General features: G+C 46.8%; 7 protein-coding genes across 7 annotated transcripts; 1 reads left to right on the top strand and 6 right to left on the bottom strand.

Moving 5' to 3' along the window:
• Positions 1–1,472: 1,472 nt before the first annotated feature.
• Positions 1,473–1,859, bottom strand: GGS22DRAFT_187294 (uncharacterized protein; the record flags this gene model as incomplete). The annotated part of the gene is made up of 1 exon (XM_047964568.1): positions 1,473–1,859. One exon carries the CDS (start codon positions 1,857–1,859, stop codon positions 1,473–1,475), a length of 387 nt encoding a protein of 128 aa, XP_047819897.1.
• A 2,344-nt stretch (positions 1,860–4,203) lies between these two features.
• On the bottom strand, positions 4,204–7,597 carry GGS22DRAFT_159765 (cytidine deaminase-like protein). Its single transcript, XM_047960835.1, has 3 exons — positions 5,919–7,597; positions 5,120–5,780; positions 4,204–5,053 (listed from the first exon to the last, which is right to left on the bottom strand). Exons 1-3 carry the CDS (start codon positions 7,065–7,067, stop codon positions 4,863–4,865), a joined length of 2,001 nt encoding a protein of 666 aa, XP_047819898.1. The 5' UTR covers positions 7,068–7,597; the 3' UTR covers positions 4,204–4,862.
• A 323-nt stretch (positions 7,598–7,920) lies between these two features.
• On the bottom strand, positions 7,921–11,431 carry GGS22DRAFT_159767 (uncharacterized protein). The gene is made up of 2 exons (XM_047960836.1): positions 9,059–11,431; positions 7,921–9,007 (listed from the first exon to the last, which is right to left on the bottom strand). The coding sequence occupies exons 1-2, from the start codon at positions 10,766–10,768 to the stop codon at positions 8,279–8,281; spliced, it is 2,439 nt and encodes an 812-aa protein (XP_047819899.1). The 5' UTR covers positions 10,769–11,431; the 3' UTR covers positions 7,921–8,278.
• Positions 11,432–12,265: 834 nt separating this feature from the next.
• GGS22DRAFT_159768 (uncharacterized protein) lies at positions 12,266–15,317 on the bottom strand. Its single transcript, XM_047960837.1, has 4 exons — positions 15,200–15,317; positions 14,219–15,146; positions 12,870–14,156; positions 12,266–12,795 (listed from the first exon to the last, which is right to left on the bottom strand). The coding sequence occupies exons 2-4, from the start codon at positions 14,636–14,638 to the stop codon at positions 12,697–12,699; spliced, it is 1,806 nt and encodes a 601-aa protein (XP_047819900.1). The 5' UTR covers positions 14,639–15,146; positions 15,200–15,317; the 3' UTR covers positions 12,266–12,696.
• A 531-nt stretch (positions 15,318–15,848) lies between these two features.
• Positions 15,849–19,013, bottom strand: GGS22DRAFT_159772 (uncharacterized protein). Its single transcript, XM_047960838.1, has one exon. The coding sequence runs from the start codon at positions 18,865–18,867 to the stop codon at positions 16,219–16,221; it is 2,649 nt and encodes an 882-aa protein (XP_047819901.1). The 5' UTR covers positions 18,868–19,013; the 3' UTR covers positions 15,849–16,218.
• Positions 19,014–20,151: 1,138 nt separating this feature from the next.
• On the top strand, positions 20,152–21,785 carry GGS22DRAFT_187299 (uncharacterized protein; the record flags this gene model as incomplete). The annotated part of the gene is made up of 3 exons (XM_047964569.1): positions 20,152–20,265; positions 20,381–20,812; positions 20,871–21,785. The coding sequence occupies 3 exons, from the start codon at positions 20,152–20,154 to the stop codon at positions 21,783–21,785; spliced, it is 1,461 nt and encodes a 486-aa protein (XP_047819902.1).
• A 516-nt stretch (positions 21,786–22,301) lies between these two features.
• On the bottom strand, positions 22,302–23,763 carry GGS22DRAFT_159790 (uncharacterized protein). The gene has a single exon (XM_047960839.1). The coding sequence runs from the start codon at positions 23,681–23,683 to the stop codon at positions 22,928–22,930; it is 756 nt and encodes a 251-aa protein (XP_047819903.1). The 5' UTR covers positions 23,684–23,763; the 3' UTR covers positions 22,302–22,927.
• Positions 23,764–27,692: the final 3,929 nt, after the last annotated feature.

The following is a 27,692-nucleotide window of genomic DNA, read 5'->3' on the forward strand; positions in this document are numbered from 1 at the left end:
ATTGGGCTTGAAAGAAGATTGGATGTGTGTTGGCGGTAAAGTTGTAGAAATTAGTGAAGTGGGTGAAGCGGGTGAAGTTGGTGAAGTGGGTGAAGTCGGTGAAGTCGGTAAAGTTGGTAAAAGTTGGTGGTGGATGACGAAAAGTTAAGTTGAAGAAGGAGAAAGGGTTGGGATTGTTTTGGTAAGAAGTTCGGGGATGAAAGACAGGGAGAGGGAGGGGGGAGGAAATATGGTTTTCGATGCACGCTAGTAAGGAGTCGTAGTTGTTACTTTAATATGGTGGTCACTACACTGTACTGTGGTCGTGCTTACAACATCCATTGAAGGTAGGGATTTTTAGGGATTCGAACACTTACCCAGTACCTACCCAGCCAGGTAAGGGGGTAAGGGTGTTTCTTAAAGACGAAGATATCGGCGGCGATGCAAGATGCAAGATGCAAGAATAAAATAGAAGATAGAAGATAAAAGTCAAGTTTTTTAGGGGTGTGTTCCGTTGTATATATGTTGTACGGTGTATGTTGAGGTAAGAGGTAGGTGGTGAGAGTGAAGAAAAAGAGGGAGAGGGAGAGGGAGGGAAAGAGAATACGGAAATCTTGTGCAGGAAGAGAATTTAGATTTTGGATAAGGATTGGAAAAATCGGGGAGACAAGAAAAAAAAGATAGCGTGCCACTGACCTAATTACACGTTCAATAAATGCTATGGATTTAACAAAAAGGCTGGGGGATCAAGTACAGTAGGTAAGTAAGTATTTTTATTTACTACCTACATGTAATGCAGTAGGTATCTTATTTGTCTTGCCTAGCAGTACGCGAGATAACACGCACCAATCCTAACAAATATTCTACTAGGCATACCAGACCAGTCAGCTTCTTCGGATTATATACCTAGTCCGACACCTCCGGTACTCATCCTCTTCTAACTTCACTATACCATCGAGACACACCACAGCTATGGCGGACTGACTAGCTGGTGGACTACCTCCTCTTGCTCCTGCTTTCTCTTCTCCTTATCCCTCCCCCCCTTCTTCCTCCTCCTCCTCTTCCACCACCACCACCTCCTCCTCCCCCTCCACCTCCTCATCCTCATCCTCCCCTAGACTACGCCAACCTATCACCCATGGACAACACCCAGAAAACTAGGTACCTAATCTTCGAACCCTCCCCCTCACCCCAAGGAGAGGTCGGTTGACAACGCCCCTAATCTTTAAATGCTCCCAATACTTCGTTAGATATCAACATCGTCTAAGCAGGGACGAGTCGTCCTCCGACTTTGTCGTCTGAACAAGCCGTCTTCAGTCCACTGTTAACGCGTGGCTTTCATAGATTTAGTGCGTCGTGTCTTTTCCACACTACATTAGTTGCTTGGACTGTTTGGGAGAGTGTGGGAAGGATAACGGCGGACGGCGAGGCCTAAATGGCGACCACATCTCTACCTTACGGTAGACTGTATCACAACTTTTCGGTCATCACCATCAGCCATCAGCCATCATCCCAGGCCGACCAGGGGCGGGGAGCGGGGAGCGGATGATTACGGAGTGACGCCTCTCGATAAGATGTGGGCATGTCACTCGATGACAGCGCTCAGCCTCGCGCAAGCACGCATTCTTCAAATAACATAAATCATCCGCTGCGTGCCTTATTTCGATTATCTGCATCAAAACCGAGGAAATGCGGCGGTTGTGGCGAGCATTAACAGAGTGCCATCCTAAGGAGACCCCTGGCGCTGGTTTGGTTAGTCGAGGGTGTAGATCCCGAACGTGTCTAACATCATCCCGCTCCTCTGACGTGACCTCAGCAAAGCCGCCATCGGGGAGGAGCAATGTCCCAACACTCCATCGACGATCTCCCTCCGGTCTCATTGCGAATATCGAAGAGTCTAATCTTTACTCTCGTAGGGGCTTAGGGCGTATTCTCATATTCCTATCTTACCTACTTCAACTCCTCAGATCTATACGGCAGCCCTGTTCCCGCGACCACCGAGCATAGTTCCAAATTAGTCGGGAAATATCCCCTATAACCAACCTCTTTGGATATCAGGCAATTAGATCCCCCTCTCGAATCTACTTCGTCTCCTACCCCGTCATCGACCAAGGTTATTAGACAAGAGAATGACGGTATGCTCGATACATGGGATTCCACAAATTAGCGTTGTTACCGTCAGTCATATTCCAAAATATCCAGCTCACGAGTGAGTTATCTATCTGTCTGTAGTCTGTCTATCCGCGTATCTATCCGTCAACTTCGCATTAAGCAGATAATACCATAGAGAGCGGGGTAGGCGAATATGTTGATTAACTTGACCGATATATGGGATGAATGTCTTCGATGAACTCGCTATATATCACTCTCGGAACACATAACAAGCAGCTTTCGGTAATAGTGGGCTTCGAGGGTGCATGTGGTTTGGCCTCCCTTCATAGAGTTCTATTAATATGTTAGGAGACTCCTAGTAATAACGTATCCAAGTATCGAGATACTAGAACATGTTAATGGTAAGAAAAAACCGAAACCAAACTAAAACTAAAAAATCTATAAAAAGAATCACACTCCCGATATGGTATGAGCTTCCTTGAGGTGGAAAATGCATGCTTCTGCGTGAGTCTAAAGGAGAGACAATTGCGGCTAGCCATACACCCATAACCATGAGTATTGGACAAGAGTTGTTGACAGAGAATACTCACCGCGTGATAAAAGATATGACCGAAAGATATTGGAGATCTATGTCATTAGGATTCTCAGCGATATCATTCCGTTAATTTCTACCACATTTCATTCCCAACTTGAGATCTATGGTGAACTAAATCTCGGACATCGATTCAGTCCCAAATATGCCGAACTTGAGGGACAGGTGACACTACCAAGCTGTTGATTAGCAGCGCTTCGATAGAAACTGGGAATGAGTCAAATGGCTCGGCTAACTCCATCTGATATCATACTCCTAGTGTTTTAACAGTAAGTTCAAATTTCTCCCCGATCAACTAATAGCTATCAGTGACAGTCACTATCCCGAACTCGGTACGTAACCTATCGGCATTTATTTGGGCATATCACCGTCTAACGTCCACAATCCTAGTCAGTTTTCTCACTAGTGATCAACATATACACATCATCTTGTCAATATCATTGCCGCATCGATTGTTGGGAGTTATAAGGTATCCATTGAGCTGATGACCTCAACGAGGTGAACTTCGTGCTACCAAGATAGAATGTAATGACACGTTCCCAACCTTCGACCTCTTGAAGTTAAGTACCATTATTCTGTCTAATTTCCGACAGGAAGATTAAACTCGATGAATTTACGGAAATATATGATTGACAGAGGCGATTGACCCTACGATCCATATGGCAGGGCGATCTACGACAGCGATAGCAATCGGGAAAAGAAAATCGGATGACTCAGATCACTACCTTACTTACTAACGAACTACAGCACGCTGGTATCGTCTCGGTAGTATTATATCTAGGCATACTTTACAAGAAGGGATGGGATAGGCGATCAATACTTCTTTACACACGCTGGCCAACCTGGTAGGCTGTAGCGTTGAAGCATAGGTATATCTCACATCGAGAGGCCAACTTCTACGACCCCTCGACATGATCTTTACACATATCTGAAATATATGCTCACGGGAGATCGGATCGCAACTTTATCACCGCCACATACCTGCTGGCTTGATGACCATTGCGCGGGCGATAGGTGTAACCATTTGGGGACCGTGAGCTCTAGAAGGAGGAGCATCGCTGCCCCTTGGATGACTTAATTAATACCAACAAAGCCGACCGATCAACTACCTAGGAAGGTAGGATACGGCATCGCGTGCCGTAGATGGCAACCCCTTTATACTTGGGTTTGTTGTACAGTGTCATTCATAGCGAACGCATACCGTGCGCGGGTATCACGCCAAGATATCTCGTAGAGCTCGGAAACGGGGGCAATTGATATACTAGGAGTACTAGGGTTCAATGGACTATGTTGGTTTTATTACGTACAACGAGAAATCTCCAGGAATCGAGATGGACCCAGCGGACAGGCGGAAAGAGTTCAATGACATCCATGGATGTCTAAGTATGTATGTTACGACCAGTGTGGCCTGCACAGTATTTTGCAGTGCAAACTAAAACAGTCTAAGAACCCTGGAACCTAGCAAGCTCCATAATCCACCACTGAAACTTACACCAAGTGCCATCTAGAATCATGCAAGATTCGAATGAGATTAGGATTCATGAGTTGCTAGATATCTAAATCCCCCGAATCTAGAAGCCGGCGATTCTCATTGCCCATGCACTATCCAATCCAGTTGTTTGCTTTAGCTTATATACTAGTGGATAACAGCGAGATATGGCAGATAGTCACTGCCCTATATTGAGAGAGGGAGAGATCGTAGTACGTCCGCTGTTTAGCTTACAACCAATGTCAGATTTCGTCAATAAGGGGGACAAGACTGAAATTGCAATGAATCATGTATTCGTGCATCACTAGGAGGCAGAGGGCTTGTCGGTGAAGAAAACGGACGTGACTATCTGAGAGGAACGGGTAAGTCGAAACGTCTAGCTATAAGGTACACTCATCCGGAGGCAAGATTAACCAGTGGCCTCGAACCCAACCCCACCATTTTTTAATTCTATTTTTGTCGGCCGCGAAATCCTGGTACTCACAATGACATCATTGGTTGGAAAAATAAGAGCCCAGTATCAACGAGATGGTCCCGGATTAACAAAGAAATAAAAGGAACCGATAGCGCCGGGAGAAGACTGCCTTCCATGCAATGCGTGAGAATCAGCTCTATCATCATAATGGTACAGGGTATGTGAATCGTGATCATCAAGGTCGTGAGTGATATTTGAGAGTAGGAGCCCTGGAATTAGGATTCCGTAGGACTGTAGGCGGCCTCGATATTCTCCTCGCCATCGAATAAGTCCTCTTGGACCTCGACATCCTCTTCAGCATCCGCCGCAGCGTCCGAGCCATCGGAAGCGTTATCGTCGATCTTGCCCTGGTTCTCCATGGCGTATAGGCGGGCAGCTCTACCTTCCTTCTTGCGAGGTTGTGGGGCTGAGAGATGAGTGTTAGTTTCTGATATTGAGGGGCTTACTATTACTATCGTAAGAGAAAACTTACCTCGGCCATTCTCCTGGACATAGAACCGTCGAAGTAGAGAAACAGCATCGTCACGGAGATAGCCACCCTCCACCGAGTAACCCCGCTCTACATTGCCACCGTCCCCATCATCCTCGTCGCGCGGGGCGAGACCAACTCTGCCCTTGGCGATGCGACTGACATCTTGGGGGCCGTATCCATTTTGATAGGGACGGTCTGCTGGCTTCGACACTGGCTTGGAGTTCATGTGAATTTTGAAAACACCCCCAGTTCCTCCAAACTTGTCGTTGACAGCACCAAAGTAAACCTTGTTGATTCCCAGTTGGCGAAGAAGGGACGCGCACATGACGCAGGGCTCAACTGTTACGTAAAGGATGCATTCGGACAAAATATCACGACTGACCACTGGGGCGGGGTGAAGCTTCTGACCGTAGGGATAGAGGTGGCCGTCTGAAGGATCTATATCTCCCCAGCAAGCATCGTCGAGGGCTGGGTTGCCGTCAACATCTTCGACGTCGCCCGGCCCTTTACGGGAAAGCAAGGCCGATATAGCCATAAACTCGGCGTGACGAGTACCGTTGCGGGTATTGTTCGTGGCGTTCATGCCTCGAGCAATGACCCTTCCATGATAAACTATGACACAACCAACGGGTGTCTCGTTAGTGCTCAGGGCCAAATTTCCCTAGATAGTTGTTAGTAATTTGACCAATATGTACAATATATACAGGCACGGCTTGGTGATAGGAATGTATATGGTCGGGTTGCGAAAAGCACTTAGACACACGAGAAGGAAATGTACTAGATAGGAGGGGGGGCTTACCATATCGAGTGCTGCCCGCATAAATTTTAGATGATGTTCTCTTTCGATCCGCTCCGCCTCCGTCTTCGGTTCGATCAGACCAGGTAGGTGGTTATGAATAGAAGCTGGCAATGCAGGAGCGAGCTTGGGAGCGGTCTTATCTGTAAGAGGTAGCGCAACAGTAGGCCGCGGAATAACGACAGTCTTGGCAGGGAGCGTGGTAATAGCCTGGCTAGGCCGAGGGGGCTGTACTGCATTCGGAAAGCTATGAATACTATGCGAGTTAACCTCGGAGTCAGGACCCTCGGGCAGCCTACTAGGTGGAATATTCTCCGCCATGCCAGGTCGGTTCGGAGTGGGGTTGCGTGCCGTATTGGCGTAATGGCTGCGGTTAGCCGATCCCTGAATATGCGCCTGATTCTCGATCACGAGTGGCTCTAACGCCGATGACTGAGGTTGAGAGAAACTTGCATTTCTAGCAGTGGCAAGATTCTCTATTCGGCTATAGTTAGATTGTTGGGACGAAGATTGACGATCGTTATCGCCTATTCCAGCTCCGGAAGGGTGTTGACCGGCGGGTTGGTAAGAGTTGGCTTTGGTGTCACCTTGATTGGTTGGAGAGGTGGCACGAGCCGGGCCAGAGCCCTGTAAGGCCGGGGACGGTACAGTGGGTTGGGTGGCCGTAAATTGATTACTGATGGCGTTTGACGGGCCGTTGGAGGGAGCACTAGGCGCGTCGGGTAAAGAATTACCATCACCAATACCGTTGCCATTGGCGTTGTTCTTGGAGCCGCCTCGCTTTCGGCCACCGCGTTTCTTGTTCGGTGCCATTGTATATTCGTCTTGGGATGAAGACAGGGAAGAAAAATAAGAAGAAAAAGAGGGTTGAATACCTTGTTCAAGGTCTATGAAGGACTGTGGAGAGCTGTGACGAAGTTCGTGTGAAGAATGAAGATAAAGTGATGAAGAAGATAAAAGAGGTGAATCGGTGTTTTTATTTTTGGCAGTAGAAGCTTTTGAAGGGTTTGATGGCTGTTGCTGTGCTGTTTTAGGCGGTGCCTTTTCTGCCGTCGAGTTAAATGGAAAGATACGATTGAAGAGTTGGATGAAAGATGCAAACAGTGCCTGCCGGAGGCTCGCGACGTAACCTGACATTTTGTGTCCCGCCATTGTTTCCTTCCTCTTTTTTTTTTTAAAAAAAAAAACTTTCCCTTGCTCTTTCCGTTATGTCCCCTTTCGTTCCTTCCTCGATGTGAATGTGCGTTTTCCCTATTTGGAAAATTATGACTCCCTCTCTTGCTTAACCAGGTAGACTCATGTAATTATTGCACTTTCCAGTCATCCAAAAAAAAGAGATGTGAAGCTGTCACCACCTACACCGATCAAACATAAAAAGACTGCTAGTTATTAGATGAGTTAACGCTAATTATAGCTCTCAATAAATAGTAAGGTGAGACCTGCATATATCCTCTCGTTAGTTCGATTCCTATGGAGATGGCGACCTCGATAGGAACGTGGCTGATAGAATCTACCCAGATTTTTAACGAAGGTGCATCTACGAAATTGCTATGTTTCGATTTTTGGGCCATTTAAAAGCCGCTACGAAATATAGGGAAGTAGAAAATTCAGAAGATGACAGTGATTTGTGTGTGATATGGGTAAATAATCATGATTGATATTAGATGAAAAAAATAAAGATGTGATTTTTATATATTAAGATGAGATGGACGACGGCGGCACGCGGCTGAGAATTTTCTGCGGTCATTTGAACTAGGAGAGCTAATTACCTAATTCGCCCTAGGCTATAGGTAGGTACCTATGTATGTAGGGCTAGATACAAATCTAGGCCACCCCCCACCTTCCCCCCCATTTCAACCTTGGAATGCGGGAACACCCGTGGCTTCATGTTCGTACCCATGTACTCCTACTATGTACATCTACCTAGGTACATATACGTAGTACCTACCTATATGTACGGTAGGGACATCAGGTATTAATGATGACGTTTCCTTGGAAGCAATAGGTATCATGTACATATGTAAATATGTATTGCTAAGAAAGGTTGGTTTTTGCACTCATTTCATAGAGTTGCTAACAGGGGGCGGTTGCATTAATAAAAGCAGTTGAGGGTCGTATTGGTCTAAGACTATAAGTAGGTAGGTGGTAGCCTGGAGGTGTACGATCGTCGGCTAAATCAGCCTTCAACCACCGTCTTTCCTCTACTGCGAGCCAGAAGCACACATCGAATCGACCATCTTCTATTCAACCAAGGGTATCTTCCTTTTAAAAGCGACACATCCGCACAACCAACCATATAAATACATACATATTATCCATCCCAAATTGTGATATCGTCGTCATCGTCTTTGCAATGACCGTCATCACCACGCAATACTCGTGATGTGTTGCAAGCGTCGCATCCCTTGGAACCCATTAGATACCTGCAAGCTATATTTCTTTTCGAAGTTGCAATGACTCTTGGAGAAACTCCCTGATAGTTGGAAATACCCCAGCTTGATACTGCCGGTGACAGTAAAAGGAAGTCGTTTTAGAAAGGAACGAGATCGCACGGACAGATCCTGCGTGTCCGCATGTTGTATGGGACGCTGCCGTAGCTTGGTAGAAGCAAGGGCAACCGGTAGGAACCCTGCCAAAACGGGGGTAATTTGGAACTGTTCAGCGCTATTGCTGAATATCCGCCATTGGCAAACCGTGCATATGATAAATAAGAATGTCAAGGCATGGAGAGCTGTCATGGCAAGAGGAGAAACTAGTATACTCGAACGGAGCACACCATTGTTAGGTCCCGATAGAGATGCAGATGGGACGCTTCCATCGGGGGGGCCACTCTGCGTATTGGCGCCGGGCATTGTGGTATCCTGGGTAGTTAAGCCAGCAGAACTGTTATCGGCGGAATTGTTGCCTTCATGGGCGTCTTCGATGCCTAATTCTGGCATGAGGGACGATATCGCCTTCAAAGGTATGTTCCTTGGGAATCGCGTAGGCTGAGTAGGCAGTGACGAAGAGACAAGAGACGGCCATGCTACGCCCGCCTCGTAACTTTCTAGAGCAGGAGAGCGTAGCATCAATGACACACTACGTACGGGCTTCTGCAAGAGTTTTAGCTTAAGATACCCCTTGAATTTTTGAAGTAAACCTACGCTTTGGGCGTGGCGATTATGATTCTGCGGTGATTGACTTCTTGATGATTGATCTGTAGTCATGGATGAGGGCGCTACCAGAGCACTAGACGTAGTACTCGAGGTACCAGCACCACTCAATAGCTGTTGATCTGTCGCGATCGACCTAGTTATCGGTTTAGGCAGGTACCCTTGCCCGAGAGATGTCGCATCTAGTGGTGTCATGAACGAGTCCAGACCGGTCCTCCGTAAGTCCACTTCTGTCGGCGATGATATATTACGTGGCTGCGGCCATGACTTATATGATTCGACAGTCGATGCTAGGCTGAGCCCATCTGGGGAAGTCGAAACATGCCACTCGGGACATTGTTCAAGCTGTTGTCTGCTTCTATACCTAGGAGGTGCACCCTCAGGGTATGGCAGTGTGTCTAAACAGGCTTGTGGCAGACCTTGTTCCAATCCTAAAGGTGAAGTACGGCATTGTATATTTGCAGGAGCGAATTGCGTATCAAAGTTCTGATTCTCGTGTATAGCAGTCTCCTGACCGCCACAATCTACTAGTCGTTGATGGTGGGAGTGTTCAAAGTAGCCAGGAAGAGGCGTTGCTGCGACTTCCTTGCTTAGGCTTGGGTCGTCTTCAAGGCTAGTTGAAGAACCTGGAGAGTACAGGTTGAAGTCGGCGTAGTTATTGCTAGCTTCACCACCTGGGATTAGGTACGGCGGTAATGGTAGTCGTGCTTCTCCCCCGAGTGTGTCAGACACCATGCTGTCAACGCCGTGTGTCTGAGCAGACGTAATTTGTTGTGACGGGGAGACCGAGGCGTACGACGTAGGCGATAGGAAGCCTTGGGGGTCGTGGAAAAAGTCGTAGTCAGTTGGGATAGGTTCGGTTGGTTCCTCGTCGAATTGGATGAACTGATTCCAGTCCATGGGAAGGTCGACCAATACCTCGGACACGGCAGAGTCAAATGACAACGATGGGGCTTCGTCCGAAATATCGAATGACGGAGTGTGTAGGAAACTTCCTAAAGGCTCTAGTGTCTGTTGAGGTGGTGGTGCTGACGACGGCGTCGCTACAGCAGCAGTCTTCTTCGTCTTCTTGGATATCTTGGCCGTAGAAGAACCTGTCGACCTCTTATGGCTGGGGTCACAACGCACCTTCTTTCTCCTGCATGAGTCGCATGCCTTGATGATCCGCATCAGATGGGCGTGGTCACGCTGTTCCTTGGTCTTGCAGCCACGGGATGTCATATTAGTGACGTCCTTTCCATCTTTAGTGATGATCTTCATGCCGGGGAGATGAGAGAAATCATTGGATAGAGCCATTCTCTTAGTAGATGTTTTCCCGGGCATGGACTCGCTAGACGGCAATGGAGCACTGCTAGATTGCGCCCATTGGCTCTCGGACATGACTGGAGAGGTGAAGCTAGAACCATAGCCGGAGTCAAGCATGGAGCCAGACGGCGATTCCGTGGCAGATCCTAGAGAAGGATAGACCATGAAGAATTTGAAGAGTTCACCAGTAGCCATGCTATGTTCAAAGAACTCCATGGAGACCGCAGCACGCTTATCGGTGATAGGAGCATCTCCAAGAACGTATGCGTCGATCATCTCGTCCAGCTGCTTGGAACCCATAGCAGGGAAGAACTGTAAGGGGGAGCCAATTGAAGGCTGGTGGACGGAGAAGCCCATCAGAGAAGTAGAAGAGTTGTTTCGGGACGTATTCGACATGACGATAATACTGTTAGTGACGGTGGAATAGTAGTTATAATACACTTTAGAGATACTGGTGGCTTGGCGGATTCGAAAGAGCGTAGATGTGATAGGTCTGGGCACGGATTCACCAGTGAGCACCTCGTTCGCTCCTTAGACGACTCCACGATGGCCTGGTCTGAAATGGATATTTCCGATTGACTCCAGGTAGTTTACTTTACTATGTATGATTGTGTTTTGGTAGGTATTGCGTGCAGTAGATTTCTGTTTTGACGACTAAGCCAAACTTGCAGTCAATCGCAAGGGTCGTCAGCTGCTAGTTGGCGTTGGCGGGGGTAGAAACCTGCTCAGAGTCAAGACACCAGTATGGCTGGAGCGATGGTGCCTGGCTCAGAAGTCAGGGACTCGGGAGATTAGCGAATGGGGGACTTCAAGGTGAAGTTGTAGGATGGGTGTATCTACCGCGTACGGATAGAAATGAAAAGAAAGAAAGAAGGAAAGGGAAACGGGAGTTCGAAGTTCGGGAGGGAGTCAGAGGATGATATTTCACTTTCTGACTTCCCAGTCTCTGGTTATACAATAGTGCGAGCAAAGCCTCAATTCATCGACAACAAGAATGGCGGAGCAGGGTTATAAGACCCACCACGGCGAAGAAGTAGTTCAAAGATTTGGCCAATCAGATATTATTTAAGGCGGGTACAAGTCCAGCGGATGCCGCTAATTCCTAAGTACCTCGTCTTAACAACTGTTAGTGATTTGCAGGAAACTGCTCGAATAAAATAACACTTTCCTAATCTTAGTCCCGTCAAGACTGGAGAAGCATGCACGGAAGCCTGAGGCATCCATCGGCGAACCAAATAAGCCCTCGTTCAATCTTTCCTTTGACTCATCCGAGATTCGACCAATCCCGTAAGCTCCAACAAATTGAACGGACCCGAGAAAGTGCGCTTTGAAGCATGCATCGCTTTGGAACTTAGAACTTAGAACTCGGACCATAGAAAAAACTAGGTAATTATCACAGGCTGTCATTAAATTATGTGTTTAATAAGTGTAGGTAGGCGTTACTACTACATATGTAGGTAGACCTAGTGCCCAGGTACCTAGGTATCTAGGCACTACCTAGTACCTCAACATAGGAACCTAATTACCCTTAATTCCTTCAATGATTACATACGTAGTAGGTATGTAGGTATTCATACCTACCTAGTAGTTCATACATACCTGTGTATCCCATGTTTTATTAACCCCTGCTAGATCTAAGGGATCTACTACCTACCTTTAATAGCTAGCTCCCTTTAAGATCACGATCATACTTGAGAACCTGCATATACTAGGTACTGGCCTAAGTTCATCACGACTGCGGGGCTAGGTTGACGTCAAAAACCAAAACGTGTGCTCATGTGCACCTAATGGATGTATGTAATATTGTGTAAGACGTGAAACTATCTACTCAAATGAGCGCTGTATTTGATTAGCTTAGCTAGCCTTACACGCGGCGAGCAAAGCTGGCAAGAAGCTACTTAATATCTACAATGTTTGTCTACTTATGTAATTGTTTAAATATATCAAGGAATAATTAGGAATAGATTTATATCCACCTATCCATCTATCCATACTTATAATTCCCATGACCTATACGTAGATATATTAGGTACTGTAGAACCCACATGTGCATTCATATATATCTAAGTATTTATGGAAGTATGAATATGAATTAGAAACACATTCACTCGTTCATACATATCTTGTAATAATTCTGATCCACATATTACCCAATGTTAATACGGAAAAAAAACGGAAACTCGTGAGAGCATTCATCTCAATTTCCAAAGAGACGAAGGGGGTATCGATGCAAAATATGCACAAAGAAGCCGCTCGCTAACCTATATATCAACAAGACGAAATATCAGAATGCGAATGTATGTTTTCGCAGTATTCCCAACTCATTACGCTGTTATTAGAGCTCCAAAACGACGCCATCGCGAGGGCTCGGCGAAGGGGTATCGATTTTTAGGATGGTGGCGACCGTGAGCTCGGCATTTAGACTTTGGCCTGTTAATATATGTCGCTAAAGATGTGTGTGTAGGGAGGGGGGGGGGGGGGGGTATTCTTCACTAACATCGTCAATAGCCCAATATCTCGCTCTATCTTTTATAGTCCATGTCGTCGCAAATCCAATCAAGAGTGATAACAAGGACCACCAACTTATTACGTCAGAATCAATAGTGCGAATAGTTGACGGTGTTCGCTCAGTGAAGTAGCCGCTTTCTCGAATAATCGTAGTTACTAATGGCAATATGATCGAGAGAAGGTGGCCAATAGGCAGTTTGGCAAAGGGTGATAATCGTATGGGATATTGGAAAGGTGAACGCCTCGGTTGACAGACGGAGTTGAACATTTTCATTCTCATGTCCGATGGATGCCACTGGACGCAGTCTTTCCGGCTTCGAATACGGACATCGTCTAACGATAAATGGCTACAGCTGGAAGAGGGGTCGGATGTATCGGTACTTGTATCCCATTTGTCTCCGTACGAATGCGGACGCTCGTATGAGCTACCAGCTCCGAAGTACGCCATGGGACCGCCAATCGGGTCCTCACCACCTAGCCACAACTGGTTTCCTTCTAGTTGCAGGTTGCAAGAAAACCCAGCTTCTGACTCGTCGGAATGAGTCAAGGCTACTGCCGACCCTAACGTCGACTCCTCCCTGGTCGATCCATAATACCATCGCCGGTAAGGACCCGAGCAATGATATCGACTACAACCGGGCGACGGCAGTGGCGACTCGAGATCATCCGTGGCCCGAGATTTGGCATGGCAACGTGTACAAACAATCCAGAAGCGTGGAGAAGCGTCATAGAAAGGGTGGTGGGCTGTTTTAAAGTGCCAAGATAAGTCTCGGAAAGGTCCCGACCAGGGACAGAACTCCGACGAAGTCTCGGACGCGGTGTCGGGCGAACCCTTATACTCGCACTGCCAACGGTTTGGATAAGCTGGCATCTGGCTACCGATCTCAAGAAGATCTTCCTGCGAGTGCTCCCTTGGCGATTGCGAGCCGATATCGTTACCTGGGTGATATGGTAACCCCGGGGCCTGAAGCATTGTGCTGTCGAGATATACCGAAGCGGTGTTAAAACCGGTGACTATTTGCCGCACATCTGAGCGGATGACGCCTTCGTGATCTCCGAACGGCGATTGCAAGTCTATGTCATTGGTGATGCCATCTTGATCTGATGGCGTCATGGCAGCGCCGCCGGCGCCAAACGTTTCACGGTTCAGGGTTTGTTCTACAGGCGTGAGCGGTAGGTTGACATTATGATCATGCGACCTGCCGCGATTTGGAGATGGCGGAAGAGTGAAGCTAGGATAACCTTCCTCCAGCTTGCTGAAATCATGGCAGTCGCACTAGCGATACACATTTAGCGATTGCGACGAGAAGAACAACGCGGTATGGTGTAGAGCCTTACTGTTATCTTCTTTGCACGGTGATGCGGGCAAGCAAGTTTGAGCTTACGCTTCAGTGCGGTGTGTAATCTCGTATCATTTTTGAGCGGCCCTCTCCTCTTACCTCGCGGCCGTCTCGGCCGATCCGTGTCCTGTGCCGGGACATCTTGGGTTGAAGTCGTCTCGGGATCGTCGATTGGTGAGTGCACAGTACTAACAGATAGAGTAGATGGGGGAGGCACTGGATTTTGCTGGGACGCGACGTGGGTTTGCAGGCGCATGCGTTCATGCGTCTGACGGATGTCGTTATATATCCTTTGGTTCTCCTGTGTTGGTTCGACAATGATCCTAGGGCCGTTTCGTGGCTCATAGCTTCTAGAGACATGTTGGACGGGAGCCAATAGAGTTAGCGGTGGCATGCGGTCTCTGGCGGGCGAAGCCATTGTCGAGACCGAGGATAACGTGACGACTCCGTCGCGAGAGTCACTAGTCTTGCAACAGTAGACAGCCTTGTGGTAGTATGGATACAAGCCGGCCGATAAACCCGGGTGCTAGACCCGACTGGTAAGGTGGGAAATGGTGCAAAGCGAGGGGCGAAATATTATTATCAAGTAAAGGTGTAGGCGAGTTTGAATGGGACGAAAGTCAAGGTCGTTGGTGGCCCGGCTGTGTATATTTGCCAGTGGTAATTGGGATGAAAAGCTCAACTCGAGATAGGGCGAGACGAATTATTTGAGGGACCGGCTTAAGAGGTATGTACCCGGCAACGTGCATGTACTCTCTGTACCGGTAGCATGAGTAGTACTGCTACTGCGCCTAGTTGAGGCTGACGAAGAGGCAGAATTTTCCTTACCAAACAACCTCCACTTCAGAGAGCGACCACATGGACTCTCTCAGTTGGAACGGCTTACCGACCATTGGATATCGCTTAGTTGAAAGATAATGCGTCATCTGCTCCGACCATCAGTGCCTACTCACATCTTTACTGCGTCCAAGTTCTATACTGGGGATTAGGGTCTAGTGAATATCGCAACCAGGTAATTCTTGTGAGCGCTATGGATAATACGAGTTGAGAGTTGGAGCTGTTGACCTTATATACCTACATAGGTATCATTGCCAAACTTCAAGGTTTCCAGTAAATTGAGCGATATAGGTCCATATAATTAATTAGAATATATTCCTAGCAAAGATGAGTTGAGAGATATTCAAGTAGAGCGGGGAAGCTGACCTACTTTTTCTTTTCCTTTTCCTTTTCCTTTTTCTTTTTCTTTTTTCCCTTTGGCTTTCCTCTTAGCGATTTCCGGGACAGGCATATGCAGGTATAGTGACACCACCCCACTTACATATGTACCTAAGACCTATGTACATAGGTATGTAGGTACGTAACCATGTAATTTCCTACCTACCAGGTACAAATAGGCGCATGCATCTATGGATAGGTCCTGGGTATTAAGTATGTACAATACCTCATCCGTGGATACCTTAAGGGACATTGGAACCTTGAAGTCTACCTAGTGCCCAGTGGTATTTGAGAATCGAATTACAAGTACTGTAACAGATACCAAAATGGTTAGATCCTGCTTGACACGTAGCAAATCGTTCATCTGATATTTAGATTGGCTCAAACATGCTACTTCGTAGACGATATATTGCGCGTCCTAATATATAACACGATCGGTGGGTTGTTTCAGCGGTCAAGCTGAATTAGGTTCTCTTTATTGACGCCGCAGCGCTCATTGCTAGTTCCCTAAACGATAAGGCAAAACTCCTAGCAATCATAGACTCGTGGGTGCTTCTGTATAGGAATTGTTACACCAGCAAGTATTGTCGTCCTCGGTGGTCATTACGACTAGGAGGTAGCGGGGCCCAGGCATAAACTGCCAAGTCGCCATCGGACCTGCTATGAGCAATTATCTTACGCAATAAGAATTTCCGTAGTCCCAGTTGATATTCGTTGACCATACTGCCTTCTCATAAAATCCCGAGCTTGGAAACTCTTAGAACTCAGCAATCCGTATATCCGTCATGGCGGTCGAGTGAAGCCAAAAAGATCATGGGCTTCTCTACTCCATGGACCTCCATTTGCTCGGGCAAATCCAGACATCGAGGCATTGGCAGCTTCTTTGGTTCGAGTCTCTGCCCTGGGTCTCCGTCTATCATCTCCTTGTTTTGCAGAAATCGAGGGGTTCCCCACTACCACTGCTTCTGATGGCAGCGGACATTGCGGAACCTGGCCGGCAGCATCCGAAGGCTTGGCAGCCTTCTTGCCTCGGGTGGCGGGGTTGGCCACTATCCTCAAAGACCGCCGTGAGACCGCTGTAGTGTTCCCAAGAACATGAGCCTGCGTGTCTAAAGACGCGCTTGTTTGAACCATCCCAAGCCTGGCTTGTTTCCGTAGAAATTTCGAAGATGCTTCCACATCGACTGCGTCTGTGTTTTTGTAATGGGAGGATCGAGGAATCGTGCAGGCCTCGACAACTTCTTTTCCTTTGATGGGATAATAGTCTTGGCATTGATTGTTTATACCAATTCGGTTATCATCCGCCATTGTCATATCTATGCGACTCGTCTCGGATTTGGTAGCCTGTACTTCCATGTGGTTCGCGGACATGTTACAAGTAAGGCTCCCCTTCCCACACTTACCTTCATCCACTTTTCGTGGAAGTCCTCCGTAGTCATTTATGTTCTCGTCGTCAAAAATAAGCCCAATAACCTCTCTGCTACGTATGCTCTTACGACCCAGACGAACAAGGCGAGGAGCAGGGACACTGCCAGGTAAATCATCCTCGTCTGGTGTGGCCCGCCTTCCATCGTATCTCTCCACCATTGAATGATTTATATTGTTCTCCGCTGGAGCTATTTTCTCTCCAGATGATTGCCTTCTGCGCTTGGGAGATATAGTTGTGTCAGCTAGAACAACTCTCTCATGTGTGGGCTCAAGCATCGTTGTGTGTCTATCATTTTTCTCGTCATACCGAGAATGAGACGCCATCTCATGTCGTCCACTCTTCTCTCCGAGGATAGGACTTCGAATATCCGAAACTTCTTCACTATCCACCATATTACAGTTATGACTAGCAGCGCTGCTAGGACCATTTGAGTCGGGGTTAACTATACTGGAAGGGCTCTTATGGATACTTCCTATCGGACGAAGGGCATTCTCTTCCTGTTGCCGGAGATGGTCATCTTCACGGTTTTCAATGTCCGAAGATCCGTCCCTGTTAGGAATACTATTGTTCGTCTTATCGGCTAGTGAAGTAGACGGATCATGACGATCGATTCGACTCTTTACTCTTCCCAATGAAGACCGATTGCGAGTCTCCAAGTTTTCAGAGATCATCAATAGGCCTCGCTTCTTTCTCGGCTTAATGCGCAACTCTGTCCTAGGTTCGCTCATAGCTTGTTCTTGGTCGCAGCCTATCGCTTTTGGTACATTTCCAAGTTTTGGTGCCGTAAAAAGGCCTTGGCTCTGAACTGATGTCTTAGATTTCGATACCAAGGATGTATACCCAAATTTTTGGCTTCTTGGAGATGTTACCGAGATTACATCATCAAGCACGTCGCACCTACCCTTGGGCTGCGCATGATTTAATTGGTCGTGACTTAAACTTGCTGTGTTTAATTTCACAGATACTGGATACTGCGAGTCGTCCTCTACGACAAGGCTTCTAGTCTCCCCCTTTCGCTTCAATCCTAGTCGTCGCTCAATGCTATGAGTAAAGCCATGTTGCTGATGGGGACCGGTAACACTTTTTATAGGAAGTGGTGATGATTGGAGATCATTCATATCCTGTACTAGAGCTTCCGGTACTCGTGATATTTTGCTTGATAGCGCAGCCCCGGGTGCGTGGACTAACCTTTCTTTTTGAACGGCTGTGGCCGTGGCCGTGGCCGTTGTGCGTGCTAGTATAAGCGCAGAATTTAAATCCTTGTTATTAGGACCTGGATCAGGTGAAGCCTTCAAAGGTCTACTCCGTAGTGGTGGAGTGCTTGTTGGCGTGCCCGAAAGTGTCAGCGCGGCGCCAAATAAGCTCTGCGCGTAACCGCCCTTACTTGGAGGTGACACTTCTCGCTTTCTCCGTTTCACAGGGTGTGTGGTGCTATCTTGTGGCGACACATTCTTTTTTAGCCTATCTTCGTACGGGGATTCGGTAGGCATGAGTGCGCGTCCATGGTGTCCAGTTGGTGTGCCGATCAAATGATGGAGAGGTTTATGCCGTAGCTGAAAGTGAGGAGTGGCAGTTTGTGGTATAGCGGCAGATTCAGGCGCGAGCTGTCGGCGCGCAAGGACAGCGGCCTGTCGTTCGGCTTTTTCCTGGGCCCTCTTGTCCACCAGCTCGGATAGGTCTTGATCCCGACTCCCAATACATTCGGAAACTTGGACAGTCACACCTCCCCTCTCAAGCTCGACTTCATCGCCGTCATTCAAGTCGTAGTCCTCGCACCAATGTGCATCTCCAACAAAGTTGCCGTGATCATCGTATACCATGATACGTTTGTTGAATGTATGATATTTTAATCTTCCATCATGCCATCTTTTCTGCTTCCTGCGAAGGTCGCGCGTGAAGAGGCATGCGAATTCGAGGACCGGAGCGGTAGAGGGGGCTTGCTGGCGATGCAAAGATGCAGAGCTGTGCATAACCTGCAGAGTCGCAGCCATTGCCGTTGCCATTAATGGATGCAGAGGGACATTAAGTGGCGTTATTCGGGAATACGCGAAGGCTCGCTGATAAGGCAAGGGGAAGATCTGAAATGTTTTGGTAGTTTAGAGGTTATTAATGCGCAGTTGAGCTTCTAAGGTTAATTATCCAAGTACAGGTCAATCCCATTAAGAAGGTACGCCCCGCGTGATTTGCCACAACGCGTTGGCACGTGCTAGACTCAAACAGTTACAGACCTACCTAAATTTGGTACCAATTGAACTTAAATCCCATAGAGATGTAACCATCATCTCAGCACCCCCTTTATAGGCTATGATGTCTTCGTATCGTTTTCATTATTATTTTCAAAGTTGGTTTTATGTACATACCGACATAAGAGTTAAGCAGTTACCAACCTACCTAGCAGGGAAGTTTGGAAGACATTACTAGGTAAGGAAAGGTGGGAATTGACGATGAACCAAATTAAATATGTCCACTACCTAATTACCTAATTACCTAAGTACCTAGTCGGTCATCCTGCAAGACTGAATCGTAGGTACTGCTTCCTACACTAAGGTTTCGACCACCTCCCACACTTGTCGCAGCAAAACTTTGCCATACCAAGTAGGCATGTACCTAGGTAGGTAGGCATTAAGCAACCTACCTACATACCTACCTAATAGTTGTATGTACTTACCCGTAACTTTCAATGCTCCTTCCGTTCCTCTTCTCAAGAACTAAGGTTTTACATTTTATGTTCGTCAATTGGAAGTTATGATCCTAGTGGCTCGGTAAACCGGCAGCTACCTAATCCATTCGCTGGGCTCCTCTCCTACCTAGTAGCAGGCAGCTAGGGCTGTCTCTAACCCCACGCCTTAAGTTTGTAACCTTGGAATCTTTATAATATCTTCAGCTCCCCCGACTCCTATACGGATGGGTTTGTCTCCGGCCTCGTTTCTGCCTATTGTTGTTTTCGCCCCCTAGTAGGTAAATACATTGATCTTCTAAGTCGAAGAGAGGCGCAGTTTAGCTAATTGACGTGTTTTTATCTCCCACTTTCAGCCCCTCAGCGATTGAAATTTTTCTTCCCCTTCTTATCCCTCTCTTTCTAATTGCTCGCTCTTTTATACCTACCTGTAGGTACTGTCCATTTAGGATACCTCTTCATCATGCCATATCTAGAAAGCTATCAACCCCGCATACATAATTGATCCTCTAGCCTCTAGACCCCGCCAAGTGCCTCACTTGAAGGTTAAACAATTGGACAATTGGACAACAATATTAGTTCTAGGACAAATCTCGCCAACTTGCCCAACATGCAATCCATGCAAAGACAATTTGGGAAATTGCTCCACAAGAGTCCTGGAGATAATGCCAAGGTCGCCGTCTTATTGAACGATTACGAAGATGCTGATAGAGTTCTTGTTAAGGTATGAACCAAAGGAAAAAGAAAAAGAAGAGAAAGAAGAGAAGAGAAAAAACCACTCCATCGCGCGATTCGAGCATGTAATCCAAGTAACGTTACTGATACCTCTAAATATTTAGATCATTGACCATACCAAATCATGGCGCGAATCCTGGATCAATCTGGCTATGGCGCAACTGGGCATAGTCACAGAATATGATGGCCTCTGGGATCCCATAGTTGGTGCCTCAGACGGCCACGGAAAACCAACCGCATCCACCCCAGAACTTCAACTCGAACGTACCTTGAAACTGAAAGAAGTTTATACCGACCTAAAAGCAGAAGTGCTCGACGAAGTTGGCCTCATCGAGTCGACTATCATCAGGCCCGCCACAGATGCACGGGATTGCATTGCCCCCTTAAGGAAGACAATCAAGAAAAGAGAAAACAAGAGGTTAGATTATGAGAAGTGTCAAGACAAGGTCAACAAGTTGCAAAGAAAGTCGGGTCGAAGCCCTAAGGAAGAAGCAGCTTTGTCGAAGGCCGAGGGTGAAGTTGCGCGGGCAGCTGAGGTACAAGATACAGCATAACCAGATGAAGCGATAGAACCAAAGCTAACAAGCCTAATAGGAATTTCATGCTGCAGATTCGCATCTGAGGGAGACATTACCACCCCTTGTATCTGCGACTTTTAACTTAATACCACCACTCATAGGAGGAGTGGTTATGATTCAGAACCGACTCCTCGGCCTATACTATACCACACTTCACAACTATTGCCAGGATTATGACTTTCCGTCGCCACCACCCCCAATGGAAAGCGTAGTATCCATGTGGTCAGCCGATTATGAACCCATTAAGCGCGAAGTCGAATCAATAACGTGCATTGCAACAGGCAAAGCCGTCAAACAACCCATGAAGCTACCAGATGATCCAACCAATAACGATGAACGGAAACCATCCACGTCGTCCATGACTTCCGCAGGGGAGAATGGATTTCGCCGTTCATCCTCTGGGCTCATCGGAAGTAGTAGTGCCGCACCTCCTGCGCCTGGTCCGCGGCCGAATCGGATCCCTTCATCAACATCACTAGCATCCCAGGCAAGCACCGGAGCACCAAGGCCTACCTTTGCCAATCATCTTACCCCTACCGATTTTACTACTGCTTCGCGGCTTGGGCAGACATTATCGCCCGCTATTTCCCCAGGGTCGACTCAGCCGAGAGCGGATTACTTCGGCCGGCCTTCGACCGCGTCGACATCAGCATCTACTACCTCGCTCAACACAACTGCTAACATGGCCTCTGTTGCGGTCAAAAAGAAGCCACCGCCACCCCCGCCGCCAAAGAAGCTTGGATTGAACCGACTAGAAGAATTCGTAGTCGCCCAATACGACTTCACCGGACAGAACGCGGGTGACCTATCTTTCCGTGAGGGTGACAGGATAAGAATCGTGAAGAAAACCGGCACGGACCAGGACTGGTGGGTTGGCGAGTTAGATGGGTCCAGGGGTAACTTCCCAGCAAATTATTGCAAAGCACCTTAGCAGACGACAGCATTCTAACAAAACCCTATTTTGGCAATATGGACTGATGGTCTGAAGTAGACACGCACATAGTGCGCGATTATTAGGTATTTTCAGAGACATTTCAATATCCAAGCCAATTCTTGCAACATCGGCCGAGGGGGTATTTATAGCTTATAATCTTAGATAGAAAAAGGTAGGGACGTAAGACGACTAAGGTACATACGAAATGGAATAGGAAGAAGTAGAGCAACGTCGTTGTTAGTAGGGTAGGAATGCACGCGGCACGTGAAGTGGAAAGAAGAAAATGTGTATTATAGGGGTCGCAGTACTCTAGGCTGTCATATGTGACACGAAGTCGATGCGAATCACGATATGGTGGTAGATTAATGGCTTGTTGATGCGGGATCTGATTATATTCACATTTCAAAAAGAAAAGGAAATTTTGAAGTTGCATCCAGTCTGCTGAGGTGAGGTAATCCCATTCAACTGCACCAAATCAATATACTCACAGCAAGTGAATATCACCCAGTTCCCTCCAAACTATATATTTCTTGTTTTCCCGAATCTCCTAACCTACGCTCTTGTCTCCTGTCCTTGATAGTACCTACGGGCGAGTGTCCACTCGGGAGCTGCCCCTGATCGAGTAGGAAGAATAAAAGTCAGTGTCGATACTTCGATAAGCAATATGTTGAAGTCAGACTATCACTCAATTTCCAATCCATCTGCCGGTTCCCTGCGCCTGTTAAATCCATGCATGCAAATGTAGTCGTATCATCCAGTCTTTAGGGTATCATAACGAGACAAAGGAGACGTGGCGGCTCGGAGCGCCGATACGTGTACTAGTCGGCGGCAAAATGACGGCCAGCCGAACAAATATGCAACAAGTAGATCTGGAGTGCGTAATGCAACTCTAGGGTAGAAACGAATGGCGTTGTTGATACATAAGACGAGAAATCCCCGTCCTGTTCTCGTAGCATTGCCGGGATTTAGGAGATCAGAAAAGACCTCCATAGTTGGGCATTTGCTAAGGAGCCGCTAAGCCCTCATAATAAAACGTATAGCGACGAGAGATGTGATCGAAGTAATGGTATTGCACATTAGTCGGCTCAGTGACAGCATGTAACAGCATAGGCTGTTTGCTATAATGAAAGATAGCGCACTCAGAATGTGTTGGGACCCAGTTCAACGGCCGGTGATGTCGCGCCCTCTCGTCGTTTACATTCCTCCTCGGCCCTAATAGCGCGAGTGATCTGTTCGACCTGAACGTCCGCCGGGCCTCGTGCCCCCAAATAGCCGTCTTCTGAACCTTCCAATTCCATAGGTGTCACTGGGCCCGGAGATCCTAGGGGCGCCAGTCTCGGCTTACTCGGTTTGGACACACTGGTGAATCCGATCGTCCTCAGAGAACTCATCGTTGCCGCATTAACACTCCCGCCATTAAGAGCTATTGTCGCTTGAGCAATCATGTCGCGTTGGTACTGCTGTAGCCTGCGTTTCGCGTCGGACTCGTTGCGTGAATGTCCCATCGCAGAGGTGTCTCTGGCAGTGGGTATCTGGGTTTCCGATTTAGTTCCCGTCGGAGGGGAGGGAATAAGATTCGACGGTGGCGGCCTGCCTTGTTGCCTGTTTCTCTTCTCCTCTTTCCTTTTCACGTAGTTGGTAGGATAATATTTACCCATCGGTAGAGGGTTATCCTGCGTTCCGGTCGGATTGTAACTAGCGACGGGCGTGTTGGATCCGGAATCGAAACTAGGTTGTGACCGACCTGGAGGATTATGTTGCGCAAGTCGCGTAGATCGTTCGGCCATAGTTACAGGAAGGGTCGTGGAAGGGTTAGCTCCCATCGCCACCCCAGTACTAATAGATCTCTTAGTATCAAGAGAGCCCGAGTAGCCAGCACGTTCGATAGATATCATTCGAGCCTTAGAAGCATCAAGCTGAAATGGGTGAGGACAGTAGACTCGGGCTTGGTCCTCGTGCAAGGGGAAATAGCCACTACACCAGAGATGGCTGATTAGCTGGGATATCCATGTGTTCAACTTTCCACTTGATAACCTGGAAACATACCCAGGAAGATCGCCGCGGGCGGAGAGAGGTGCGGGTGGGGTATAAACAGGTGCGCTGTTGACTTTCTTGGCGGTTGGTAACTCGATAGCAATTGGCTTGGCCCTAGCAGGTGTTGATCTAGGAGAGTCGAACAGCGTCGGGTCATTTTTCCCTAAATCAATTGCAAGATTGATTAGCACGTATTCATCTGTCTTATGACGCAGTTAACAAAGCCAACTTGTAAAAGGTGCACACTAAAAGATGCAGTAAAGAGGGGTACATGGGTCAAGATTCCCCTCGACGACCCCTAAGGTAAGACCTAAACGAACGGGTAGCCATCCTAGATATTCTTAAAATGCACCCCGCCTTAGGGGCTAGCAGTGGAGAGCATTAGTGGCTTACTAGTTCCGCCACCGGTCACAAGTCGGAAATGGCAATCTTCACCAAATAACACAGAACGGCAACCCGGCAACTTGTGAGTGGTAGGGAGAATAGAGCAAACTAAAAATAAAATAAAATATTTTTAAAATAAAAAAAGAAAGAAAGAATAGAAAAAGGGCACTGGTTTCTAATCCGACCCGCGTAAACAACGTTTATTATTCTTTACGTTGCGTCGCACAGAAAAGATCCGACAACCGATTTCCAGCAATGTTCTCAAAGTAGTATGATAGAATAGAATAGATCACTCTATGCTTCCAAGCAAGAAAAGAAACATACCACCACTAGGTCTTAGCTTCGGAGAAGCTCCGGGTTGTTTGTACTGTGGATTATCCGTCATCAGATTCGGCGAAGGTCTCGTAGAGAAGATAATATCGTCCTGCCGAATGTCGGGAGAGGGAAGCGGTGACGCTTCGGACGAGCTGGACATGCTTCTTGAAGGCGGCGGTGGTCGTCTTTTTACAGAAGACAGATACGAAGAAGGCTTGAACGAACGGCCGAAGCTTGCCATGTTATCGTCAGTCCTTCCAAGCTGAATTCCACCAACCCGCCCTTGCAGCCAGCCTCCAAATCTCGCAGCAAGGTAGATCTAGTTAATAATAATATTCTGGTTAGTATAACTCTCGAGATATTAATTAATATGTTCATCAGTAGGCGATGGCCATAACCAGCCACAGTTGGTCAGGCAGGGAGGTAGATTTAAGTGAGTCCAGAGATAGAGAGATAGAGAGGGTCGAACTTGTCGCGATTGAAAGCCTGTAGTTCAGTCGGCTTTTGGTGTCAGACGGCTCCGCTAAGTTTCCCACCTGTTGTATTTAGTATGTGCCGATGGATTCGCCTAGGAATTTATCCTGTTTTTTCTTTCCCTTCCAAGATAAGGGCTTATTGCATGCTTTATAAAAGCAGCAGCGGTGCTACACAGAAAAGCTGCGTCTCGTCGCAGTGACTGTCGATGTTTCAAGCAAACAATGATAATGCAATAATTCGAAGGAGATAAGCTGTAACCGATGTCTCACATATAGCTGAAGGTGCTGGTGGAATATGTTGAATGTGTAGATTGATATCCTAGGCAGGTAGGTAACGCACACAGTACAGTGCCTAGTACAGAGGTATATAGGTACGTAAATGGAGCATGCTGTCATAAAGAAAAGGAAAAGGTGATTTGAGTTAGGAAGGATCGTCGTCTCCGGTCCGTCTCAAACGAGGCAGTAGGTAGGTGTGCTTGGATCTGTTCGGCGTATCCATGGGTACAATACATAATTTGACCTAAATACCTACATATAGGTAGGTAGCACCTAGTAGGTTAGTAGATAGGTACCTATTGTGGGGACGAATCGATACCTAATAGATAGGCACCTACTGGATTTAGTAGACCGCTCCCTCCCACTTAGTTTTCTTACATTTAACCCAGCAAAGAGATAATCTGCTTTATGATTTGGATCTCTCGAAATTCAATCGCTCTCCCGGAGAAAGATGAGAGTGGCTGTTTTCTTCTTCTTTTTCCCCCAAATCATGGTGGGATTGATTGGTAGTGAAATGTGATGGTTGGGTGAGCGTGGTGTGTGTGTGTGTGTGTGTGTGGTAGGCGGTAAGCTCCTAAATGTCAACACTGCTACCTGGGCTGACCAGATAAATATATTTAATAGCCAACCAGAACTCCTCGAGACAGAACGTTGAGACCCCTGAAAAGGGATTATAGTGTGTGTAGGGGAAAAGTCAAACATAACCAGCTCAGAACAAAACTAATATCATGAGATATTTTTAAGTAAGTAGTATGTTATTTTTAAAGTATACTTAAATACTATAAAATAACCGGTAAACGCGCGAAAGAAACTAAGTATAATGAGTTACTTCCAAATTCTATTTGTTTTGTTCTCTTCCGTTACTTGGCGGATTTTCAATGTTCTTAAGAATAAGTACCTAAGTACTGTTCAAGTTTTATTAAATCTAAACTACATACTTACATAAAAAAGATCAAAATTAACGACATAACCTATTCTATGCTCGATAGGAATAACTTAAAATACACGTAATAAACAGGTGCTAGTTATATGCCGATACGTTAAACTAGTCGTCGCTATATTATCGTACGTATTAAGTAGTTTTCCACGACAATCATCCACCCTCAAAAGTCTGAAATCGTACGAGCATTATCAATGCCACCTTTCCATCCTACAATACATACTTACCTATACTAGGTACGTACAGACAACCGCGGCCGATTCCATCTTATGATTACCCTTACCGACCGGAAGGGATCGTTTCGTTGAGAATGTCATTCAGTAGGTGGGAAGTCAAAAGAAAAGGAGGTTTCCTAATACATAGTATAACACTTCGTAACTACTTCACCATCACACATATGCTATATCACGCTCTACCGCGGATGACGGCGAGCGGGTGGCAGGGTAGACCCACCCAACCTGCAGAGATCAACACATCGCGCTGAACATCAAATCGCCGCCGATGTCGTGCCTAAGCGATTGAAGATTGGAATACAGTCTCGAAACGCTAATAATTACTGCAAACACGACCCAACAGGGCCCCTGTCTACGACACAATATTACATATCGTAGCAAAGTATCTTAAAAACTAAGATATGGATTGGTGATCCGATGATAGAGCGTCTTCCGGGCTATATTGCCGATACTTGCCTGCCTATGTCTCAAATTATTGCCACAGGCTAATGCTTGAATGAGTAGTGTGGTCACTTTGTGAGGTCACCCAGCCTCTGTGCTGAACTAGAGGTTTATCATTGCGCAGAATTCAACAGTCACGCCTAGCTTGTTGAAATGTTAAGATGTTATGATGGATATATGTATATAGGTCTCTTGTTCTAATGGCTTGCTATCTTTGACTTGTTAAGTATGAGAGAAATGACTTAAAGCACATGCCGTTCGTAGGATCTGAAATCGCCTCCGACCTTTGATGCGCATCTTACGTTGAGCAAATCAAGAGCCAAATACAAAATTTCGACAATAGTTGGTTTTACTAGCAAGCTAATAGGTGTGAGAAACTCAGAAAAAGAACCAGGGCTTCTCATTCCCGTCATTCCCATATACCCACCTAGTAGGCAGCAAATATTCCCAGCACTTGCCACACTCAACGCCCAGGTAGGTATGTATCACAGCTTTGCGGGTCTATGGAATCTTGGTGGTGACAATTAAGCCAGCAACGATTTTTCTTGTACATACTTAGTATATAAATATACACTCAGATTATATTATGTTTTAAAACAATTACTTATTGAAAGGGATTGAGTGCTGTTCGAGTTTATAAGGTACATTGGCATTCCGCATTTAACATATTACGTCCATATAAAAGTTAATCTTGAATATTGTCATGTCATGGGACTAAGCCGCAAGTTCAGTGGCTTATACCTACCAACTGAGCCAAACCACCAAAAAAAGAGAATCATAAGTCGGACAACTTGCGATCTTATAC

Source organism: Annulohypoxylon maeteangense (genome assembly GCF_022496945.1).
Source record: "Annulohypoxylon maeteangense strain CBS 123835 unplaced genomic scaffold GGS22scaffold_6, whole genome shotgun sequence".
Lineage (NCBI taxonomy): Eukaryota > Fungi > Ascomycota > Sordariomycetes > Xylariales > Hypoxylaceae > Annulohypoxylon > Annulohypoxylon maeteangense.

What these genes read in the sequence shown, in the direction of transcription:
- GGS22DRAFT_159772 (XM_047960838.1), bottom strand. Translation starts at nt 18,867, where the DNA reads ATGGCAACGGCAATGGCTGCGACTCTGCAGGTTATGCACAGCTCTGCA.
- GGS22DRAFT_159767 (XM_047960836.1), bottom strand. Translation starts at nt 10,768, where the DNA reads ATGTCGAATACGTCCCGAAACAACTCTTCTACTTCTCTGATGGGCTTC. An exon ending in ATAATCGCCACGCCCAAAGC is followed by an intron (nt 9,008 to 9,058) that starts GTAGGTTTACTT and finishes AAACTCTTGCAG; the next exon opens with AAGCCCGTACGTAGTGTGTC.
- GGS22DRAFT_159765 (XM_047960835.1), bottom strand. Translation starts at nt 7,067, where the DNA reads ATGGCGGGACACAAAATGTCAGGTTACGTCGCGAGCCTCCGGCAGGCA. An exon ending in TGCGGGCAGCACTCGATATG is followed by an intron (nt 5,781 to 5,918) that starts GTAAGCCCCCCC and finishes ACAACTATCTAG; the next exon opens with GGAAATTTGGCCCTGAGCAC. An exon ending in TGTCCAGGAGAATGGCCGAG is followed by an intron (nt 5,054 to 5,119) that starts GTAAGTTTTCTC and finishes CTCATCTCTCAG; the next exon opens with CCCCACAACCTCGCAAGAAG.
- GGS22DRAFT_159768 (XM_047960837.1), bottom strand. Translation starts at nt 14,638, where the DNA reads ATGGCTTCGCCCGCCAGAGACCGCATGCCACCGCTAACTCTATTGGCT. An exon ending in ACCGTGCAAAGAAGATAACA is followed by an intron (nt 14,157 to 14,218) that starts GTAAGGCTCTAC and finishes GTGTATCGCTAG; the next exon opens with TGCGACTGCCATGATTTCAG. An exon ending in GATATTGGGCTATTGACGAT is followed by an intron (nt 12,796 to 12,869) that starts GTTAGTGAAGAA and finishes AACAGGCCAAAG; the next exon opens with TCTAAATGCCGAGCTCACGG.
- GGS22DRAFT_159790 (XM_047960839.1), bottom strand. Translation starts at nt 23,683, where the DNA reads ATGATATCTATCGAACGTGCTGGCTACTCGGGCTCTCTTGATACTAAG.